The sequence below is a fragment of the Pavona decussata genome, unplaced genomic scaffold (assembly GCF_977016875.1).
Source record: "Pavona decussata unplaced genomic scaffold, jaPavDecu1.1 SCAFFOLD_6, whole genome shotgun sequence".
In the NCBI taxonomy this organism is placed as follows: domain Eukaryota; kingdom Metazoa; phylum Cnidaria; class Anthozoa; order Scleractinia; family Agariciidae; genus Pavona; species Pavona decussata.
The window spans coordinates 1-9,320 of record NW_028145430.1 but is presented as its reverse complement, the minus strand read 5'-3'; the positions used below and the strand labels follow the sequence as shown (position 1 = coordinate 9,320).

General features: G+C 37.6%; 1 protein-coding gene across 2 annotated transcripts; it reads right to left on the bottom strand.

Annotated features, from left to right (window-relative positions):
• Positions 1-4,960: 4,960 nt before the first annotated feature.
• Positions 4,961-9,059, bottom strand: LOC146488986 (GFP-like fluorescent chromoprotein cFP484). Of its 2 annotated transcripts, XM_085111069.1 has the most exons (5): positions 8,965-9,059; positions 8,760-8,861; positions 6,806-7,024; positions 5,879-6,094; positions 4,961-5,309 (listed from the first exon to the last, which is right to left on the bottom strand). In XM_085111069.1, exons 2-5 carry the CDS (start codon positions 8,858-8,860, stop codon positions 5,165-5,167), a joined length of 681 nt encoding a protein of 226 aa, XP_084967195.1. In that variant the 5' UTR covers position 8,861; positions 8,965-9,059; the 3' UTR covers positions 4,961-5,164. The 2 variants fall into 2 exon arrangements, with proteins under 2 accessions (XP_084967195.1, XP_084967188.1); XM_085111062.1 differs by lacking the exons at positions 8,760-8,861; positions 8,965-9,059 and having other exon boundaries at positions 6,806-7,910.
• Positions 9,060-9,320: the final 261 nt, after the last annotated feature.

The following is a 9,320-nucleotide window of genomic DNA, read 5'->3' as shown; positions in this document are numbered from 1 at the left end:
GATTTGAGCGCGCGGCCTCAAGTTGAGTGACAGAGTGTGACACAATACAATCTATTATGTAGCATATTCAAATAATCCCGAGGGATTTAATTACCATGCAATGCAAACTAAGTTTGCATACTAATAAGTTCCTTCCTCTATACTAATTAAGTGCCTAATCGGTGTCTTCCTGCATACTAATAAGTGCCGAGGTTTACTAATGAACTATAAAAATGAGCGAAAAAACGGAACGACGTTTCGGTGTCATCCTGGCACCATCTTCAAGTAAAGAATGCAACAGAAAAGATAATTTATACGTAAAGTAAAGGTGTGAAATAGAATAAATTAAAGTAAAACTAAAAGTAACTGTCCCGTGTTCATTCAGAAGGTGTCATAAAATGGGAGTTTTGTCCGTTACACAAATAGCTTTGCACGAATGGAGTCTGACTAGGTGTTTAGACTCGGTCTCTTCTTTCTCAGTGATCTAAAGCATTTTGAATATTAAACAATCAAGCTTTCCCTGACATTTCTTTAAGATTGTGAAGTTACTTGTCAGGTCGCCAATTGTGTCGACTTGGTGATTATTCTTTAGTTGTTTCCCGATGGCCGAAAACCGAGAACCTTTTTGTCTAACGGACAAAACTCCCATTTTATAACACCTTCTGAATGAACACGGGACAGTTACTTTTAGTTTTACTTTAATTTATTCTATTTCACACCTTTACTTTACGTATAAATTATCTTTTCTGTTGCATTCTTTACTTGAAAATGGTGCCAGGATGACACCGAAACGTCGTTCCGTTTTTTCGCTCATTTTTATAGTTAAATTGTATTTCTAAATTTAATCTTATTAGAGTTTACTAATAAGCGTCACTTTTGTACAAAGGAAACAATAGACATGCCTAGGCTTGCCCGCTGTAAACCCACCCTGATTGGATAGTCAACACTCTATTGTTAGAGTTAATAAAACAGCGCAAAATTTGAAAGCGTTATCATTCAACTAGGGTAAAGATTATTTCATCGCTGCTATATTTCGCAAGGATGGTTCCAAACATGCAAGTCGAATCGGCCGCTACACCTCTGTTGACAGAAGATAAAGCGAGGTCCTTACCCGGTCAGTTCTGCCCGTTTCATCCCCGCTCAACGTTGGAATTGGCAGAAAAGCCCAAGGATTTAGCTATGTTTACTGTCCCGAGAAAATGTGCTTAATGTTTGCCCCTGCTTCAAAATGGAAAGAGGACATAGAGCGTATCGCACATCATACACACTCTGATTCAGTGTGTCAATGGGGGAGGGGGGGGGGGTCATTCTAAAACTAGGAAAACAGTTATAATTAAAGTGTTAAAATTGGTGACTTGCAGTGTTTCTGAACACAAGACCAGAATAACAAATAAAGTAACCAATATATATATATAAATAAATAAATAAATAACTAAATAAATAATTAAATAAATAAAGCAAGAAATAAATAAATAAATAGAGTAGTATTTAAGAAAAAATGCGGACTTCTTTTGTTATTTGTCAAGTTTCATACCGGAAACAAATCGGATGTCAATAGATGCAAAGGGAAAAGAAAATAATTCTGTTTTTCTGTTCTTTCATGTCTTTTTTTTAATGATCTTTCCATATCAATGTTTTAAAGTTGGCGTAGCCCCCATCAGTCCTGTCCGTGCAAACTATTTCCCTTCCCCACCGTTACAATCCTTTGTCTTTCTGTTGTGCAACGCATTCCAGAGCATCCAATGACGCCTCCAGCTCAAAACTGGAAACCGTCTCTCTTCAGTTTCTAGGAATTTATATTTTACTCATATATTTATTTCTCCCATCAGAAAAAAAAAAATTACCTTTGTGTTGTCTACTGTGATTCAAAAATGATAGTAAATCAGTCTCCTTTACGGCTTACATGTACAACCCGTTTGCAACCTTAACCAGGGTAAATAGCGATTTGAATTTGGCTCGTAACAAAAATCAACCGCTTGAAATTCAAAACAATTACAGAAACTAAGAACTTAGAAAGGAAAAATAATGTTAAAAATTGGCATTATCATCGCAACAGTAACGATTTTTGGCGAAACGTCGGCCCACTATTTTTTAAGAGCACTTTGTTGATTTCACGCCTTTTAATGTGTGACAAGGAACTGCGTAATTTGACCGTTGGGTCACTTTTGTTTGGCGCTCTTAATTATATATTTAACGTAGCCCAAAAATTTTATTGCAGTTATTTGAAGATGAAACTCTGCTGTTTTGCTCGATGTACTTGATACGAAACCACGCCATGTACCAAGGACCAATTTTACCCTCCCAATGTTGCCATGTTTTTGCTCCGCCAAAATCGGCGAAATGTGGAACTAAAATCCACTTAATATTTAGTTCACGATGGAATTGAACAAATAACACTTCAGACTGTTCCTACATATGCATTCTTTTGATTAAGACATTTCATGATGATGATCAGATTTACTGCTATGTTTATTTTTAGTCGACTTTCAAGTAACGTATGGTGTGGAAGCCGTGAAAACCTATGTGGGAGCGGCCAATCAGACTTTGTCGCCGTTCGCCAAAAATAAAAGTCTAATCGAACTCAAAGTATTTTTTTTAGCAATACTTCATCTAGAGCTATGTCCTGGCAAAGTTTGGGAATTTGTTTATTTTTTTTTTTTTTTTTTCATTTTGCACACCACCAGATCCTCTTGCCTCTTGAAAAAATAATGAGTTTTGTAAAAACCCAATAACACGAGATGTAAAGGATGCAAGGCAAAATAAAGAGTTTGATGTTAGCTTGTTTGTGAAGCATAATTTCAGTTGATATATAGTTAATAACTTAAGTGAAGTGAAAATTGGTCCGGTTCCTTTTCTGTAGCTAGAGAATGTCATTAGTCTTACTATTTTTTTTTTTGTATCATAGAAAAAAGGTTTGAGTCTAGTAGGATATGTGTTTGTCCATACCATATTACAGTATATCGGATAAAGATAAATCAAAGTGTAATATATGTTTAGTAAAGTTTTTTTGGATAAGTGATGTCTGGCCTCAACACTTATTCCCGTTAATTTTGATATTTTCATTGTTACATGATATTTATCTGGTATTTCCAAGAGAGTTCTTTATCAATTAATAACCCTAAAAATTTTGTATATTTTACTTGTTCTTTCGCTGAGAAAACGCCCTATTTTTAGTTTTAAAAGTCATAAAATGAGTTTTATTGACATAAAGTGATAATTTGTTTGTTGATAGCCAAGCTGTCATGTTTTTCAGTTCTTGATTCATGATGTTGTATAGAGTGTAAGTGTCTATTTTTTTTTTCTTGGAAGCGAAAAAAAAAGAAAAAAGAGAGAGAGAGAGAGAGAGAGAGAGAGAGAGAGAGAGAGAGAGAGAGAGAGAGAGAGAGAGAGAGAGAGAGAGAGAGAGAGAGAGAGAGAGAGAGAGAGAGAGAGAGAGAGAGAGAGAGAGAGAGAGAGAGAGAGAGAGAGAGAGAGAGAGAGAGAGAGAGAGAGAGAGAGAGAGAGAGAGAGAGAGAGAGAGAGAGAGAGAGAGAGAGAGAGAGAGAGAGAGAGAGAGAGAGAGAGAGAGAGAGAGAGAGAGAGAGAGAGAGAGAGAGAGAGAGAGAAGAAAGAAAAGTAAGGAGACAATACCGAACCCACACAAATCGAAAGAAAACGTGAACCCAGTGGAGTTTTGATTTCAATTGTGACGCACAAAACTGGTAAGACGATAGAGGCGTTCTTCGTGTGTCGCTGCCGGATGCACGGCATATCTGTCTGGTTTGTGCTACAAAAACATAACTCCGTCTTGGAAAACTCCCATCGCAAGACATCTGCAAAAGTTTCATTCTAGACGCTGACATTCCTTTGTTGTTGATGTGCAAGTCGTAAAGGACTATTCTTTACTCTACCGTTCGGCAACACCTTCGAAAATAGTCCACATTATTTTTCGGCGCCTTTTCTGTAGCTATTGCGAACGATTTCTCTGATATATTGGCCTTTGAAACAGAAACTGCCCCCTCCAGTTATATCCTCGTCGATCGAGCCTACTTGTTCAAGTAAACAAAAAATCAAAATCAAAATAAAGAACTACCTTTTTACTCTCAAAAAGGACACTGTTTATTTCTGGTATATAACTTTCAAGAATATAATTCCTTTGATATTGTGAGAAGAAGAGCTATTTTCTCCGAAAGTTTCTTAGCATATCGTCAATTTATTCGAAATTTTATCCAAGACTGTTGCTAATATTCTTGCATTTAACTATATTTTTGCTTATGGTTAATGTTTTAAAGTAATGTTCGACGCGGACCAAACAACTGAACAAGTTTTGAATTTATTTGGAAAGAACTCCGGAGGATGCCTTCTAATTCAAAGTTTTTGACTATGCGGGCTTTCGAAATCCAAAAAGAAAATTGAGTTTAACAGCACATTTTTCAGAGATAATGAAAGCTTCAATTAGTCAAAAAATGTCAAACACCGTTATGTATCTTAATGCTTTTTGTACATAGCGTTGTTTAATTATCTCTAAAGAATGCTTGGTTAACCGCAATTTCATTTCTGGATCTTAACGGCATTTCGTAAGATCTGCTTTAACCCGGCTAGTTTTAATGCAAAAATACTGCGGTGTAAGGTGGTATTGTCCTTAAATACGAGGGATAGCGTGAGAAGTAGTTATTTTTAAAAGAAACTTCGGATCGTCATATAGTTTGCATTTCTTTTAGTTTGCAAATCTTCGGAGTTGGGGACAAAGAAATTTTCACTGCACCCTTTTTCTTGCAACCATCATTTTACGCATAATTTTTCTCCAGGCATGCAAATTTCTCTTTTTTCTTTTCTTTTCTTGAACAACTTCTTACAGGCATCTTTTTGGGACCTTTGACAGTTTTTTCCACCTCATTTCTTGTGAATGATCATTCCACCCTGTTCCAAGATTTTTAATTTTGCAGTACAGGAGAAAGGGACGAGGGATATGAGGACGGGAAAACTGGCTTTTACCGGGGAAATAGAAGACTTCACTAAACTTGCTTCAGGCAACAAATTTAATAATCACAAAGATTTTCTCACTTAGCAATCAAAACTTCAACATCAGCCCAGAGAGTTAATTTAAACTAATTTAAATCAAATGGCAAAGAAGCACAGTTGTCGAATCTCTTATGAAATGGGACAAACAGCGCGGTTTTGCGTCTTGTTGCCTTGCCTTTTCCGCTTAATACCTAGTCGGCAGCGGAGAGTTATGAGCATGGGATACGTCACGTATCTTAACATTGGTGTAATCTTCGTCATGCTCCGTAATCTCAATGCGGTGGTCTATGAAGTGAAAGTCTGGCATGTCGCGGACTGGGGTCTTTCCTCTGCAAAGGAACAAATGTTCTCGGTTAAGTGACCCTGAGCTTACTAGGTTAGCTGGGAAGAGACACTATGATATAGCAAGTGGAATCCTGTTTTATAAGTGAAAATTCTTCAAAGTGATGCTAACAAGCAAGCAAGCAACTCCAACTCAGTTGTGTAGTCTTTTTCACCACGAGACTCTCTTACAACTCAGTGGTAGAGTATACAATCGACACAAGTAGTCAAATTACTTACAGGGGAAGTTTCACGCGAATTTGACGTAATTTCAAAAGCCCCAAAATGTTTGTTTGTCAACAGAGACAAAAACAAAAAAAAATGATTGTCATAGTTTTTTTTTTAGCAAATTATCATCCCAGTGCAATAAAATTGTTTATTGCTACCTCTAACCAGAGAGAGTTAAATTGAAATGGACTGAAACTCCAAAATAATAGGATAACGTTTTTCAAGTTCTCGAAATGCGATAGAACAGATGAGAATTGAGTTGATTTATTTCCTCTTGTTGTTCTAGTTTGTAGCTAAGTGAAAGTTTTCAAAACGGGTCAAAACCCCATGACACTTGATATTAACTTACTTGTAAGTACTTTTGAATTCAGCTCGGTAATAGCCACCTCCCTCAACCCGAAGAGTCATTTCAACATGGCCCTCTAGAAACCCATCACGCGGATAAATGTTCTCAGTGGATGGCTCCCATTGCAGTATCCTCCTCTGCATGACTGGACCATTGGGGGGAAAGTTCACACAGTGAAATCTGACGTTGTTGACAAAACGTCTCTCTTCCTCTTCCAACCTGTTGAAAAAAGAGTCGGTTGTAATCAGTGTAAACATGACATTCTAGGAGAACTCTTTTAATCTTGAGGGATACAACACTCGGGTATTTTCTCATTTCCAGACTTGAAGTAAGCTTAGCATTTTTCCTCCTACTCGGTACTCGTTGTAGTTTCCCTTGCAGACGATTTTTTGGCTCGTGACGCGAAGGCACTAGGGATAATGAAAGGCAGTTCTTATTTTTCTTATTCAGTGATCAATCGCATACAAAAAACATGGCTGGTCCCACATTCCTGAGTTTAGTGAGTCCATTCCCATTAACATGATCATCATTATTTAAATGTTCTTCTGGTAAAGAGCTATCCTGGCAGGATATGTATTGAGATTCACTGTGTAAGTTATATTGTCAGTAGCTATTGTCGCTCAGACAGTTAAGAAATAATTACGAAATAGAAAGCCGTATTCAGCTCGTATATAAAAACATCAAAGTTACATAATGAGGAGTTACAAGTCACATCAGAGGGACATTGTTAATTAAGCGAACAGTCTTAATTGTTTTGTAGTTTACCACTTGAGAGTGAGGGCATCGTTATTGTTCCATCGCAGAAGACACCCATTTAAATTAAAATTTGTCAAATAAAAGCAAACCCATAACGAAACAGACTCAATGCATCTAATGGGAGCTTAGTTGTCAGCTCAGGCTCAACCGACAGCACTTTTGTATGACGCTAACCTTATGTGGCTGGTTACCGTGCATGCGGCCTGATCTTCAAAGGAAATGCTTCTTTCCCAGTGATAGCCTTCAGGAAACGTCTGCTTGAAATAGTCTGGTATGTTTGGTGGGTACTTGGTGAACACTCTGTTGCCATACATGAATGCTGGTGTCAAGATATCAAAAGAGAACGGCAGAGGAGCACCATTGATGACCTCAAGGCTCATAAACTGCTCTCCCCTTAAAAAAAGTATAAAGTATTTCGAGTCTATCAGAAAATCTGGGAAGAATTGAAGGAAAAAGGTCTGCTTAATGGGGGAGGGGGAGGGGAAGGGGAAGGGGCAAAAAAATTTCCCTCTACGCATTGATAGTGAAAATATCTGGCGCGTTTTGCGTTTTAATCAGAAATAACTCTCAGGACTGGGACTGGGCGAAGAACGTGCATCATGTGAGCTAGGAATAATTATCCCTTTGCCTGTTGAAACGTTGCTAAATGTTTAGTTTTTAAAGGAAAGATGATGGAAGGAGACCAACAGAAAGGATTGTCCGAAGAATGGACCAAAGAAAGGCATCGCCGTAAACGTACAAGGGAAGGCAGTGTTCTCTGACTGATGAGGAAGATTGCCCGGAAGTTCGGGAACATGCCGACCAACGGTGCTGCGATGCAAATGCGAGACTTGACAGCATCGAGGATAAGCTGTCTACCCTCTTACAAATATTACCAGTTCACTACATACAAGAGAAAATTAAAAGATCTAGAGCAAAAAAACAAAAGCACGCATGTTGAAGATTTGCAAGTCGAAGTGAAAAATCTGAATTCTAAGATGAGAGCGACAACTTTAAAGTTGGCAAAGGTAGCATCCCAACAAGAAGCGACACTTTGTGCTCTTCAGTGGTCTCAGCAAAGACTTCCAGAATTGCAACAGCGCCACACCAAGTTGGAGTGCCACATTCGGAGTGGCAATTTAAAAAATTTCGGCATAAGAGAGGACGCACAACAGTCACGAAACTTCATGATTACTCTGCGTTAAACGAAGTGCATTAAGTGCAAACTAGTTGTAGTCCTACTTAGTTTGTAGCGTGTTGAGTGTGCAATAAAGTATCAGTCGCAGTTGTAGCCTGTTGCGCTAAGAAGATAAATAAACGTTGCTTCATAAAAAAGAGAAAAGCTTTCAATTATCTCGAACTACCTGCATTGCTCGTTTCAAATTTACTCAGTTTCAACACTGAACTGTTTTTTTTTTAATATAAAACCCCAATAATCTATAAATACAAAATATATTAATAAGAATATAATGATTAAGACATGACTTATAATACGAACATTACTCACTATACTTACAGTATGCTAATGATATTTACTGTACTTACATTGCTGACAATGCTTACAATGTTAAAAGTACTTACAATAATTATAATACTGACAATATTCACAATCGTAACGTACAGTCAGCTTACACTAAACGAAAACAGCTTGGCCCACAATTTAGTAAATCTACACGATTTGTTGCTGCCGCAATGGTGCGGCGAATGGAAATCTTATTACTTAAGCGTAAAAGGAAACATCCATAGAAGCAAACGAAGATGGTTACAAATGAAAAGAGAGTCTTTGAATCACGTCGAGAGGTCACAAGTTTCACAAAAAAAAAAAACGCTAAAAGAGTGGACTTTTGCAAGGATTAGTGTGGCTAGAACAGACTGAAGAGAATTCTTGCCAAACATTCATTACCTGTACGGGTTTTTTTTTTTTTTTTTTCTTTTTTTACCTTCTAATGAATTAATTCAGATAATGATGTACGAAAACAAAGATAGCCCCTCGTGTCTGCTGCTCTAGCCTGAAGGAAACCAGTTTTCTGGGGTCGCCTATCTCGGTTGCTCGCCGGGAGAAGACAGATAGATACACTCTACCTCATAGTAAGAGCATTTTAATGTTAAAACCGGTAAATGGTTAAAATCGTTTTACAACTTTTCTTACTTGTAAGGGTAGCCTCTTCCTTCGCCTTTAATTGTAAAGGAGTGCCCGTTAACAGTACCCTCCAAATGTACGTTAGTCTCCATTTCCTCCCGCAATCCCATTCTGTAAGATAAAAATGGAATTTAATTACCCAGCAATAGTAAACTATAAAAACAAAATCATTGGATAAAAACAAGGGAAAAAACAATTTCAGCGCACTACTAACCGTAAGGGAGGATTCAGAGTACGAATTCGACGAATACGCACTACTGCTGCATATGACAACGATAATAATGACCTTCTTTAGAGCGGAAATCGCCATCACTCATAGGCTGCTTTCACACGAGATCTGTCAACAAAGCAGTATTAACAATTAAAGAAAAAAGTGAGGAGACAAAACTATACCGAAAGATGATAAAAATTACAAATTACCAAGGAAAAAGTAACATCCTGTTGAAGAAAGCTAGACTTGAGCGCTAAAAGACCGGGTTTTGGGCCAGATTTTCGATGCGTTGGCGCGGTTAATCATCGCTAAATTCTGACACATTTTCTAGGAAGTTCACAGGTCATGTTTCATTCATG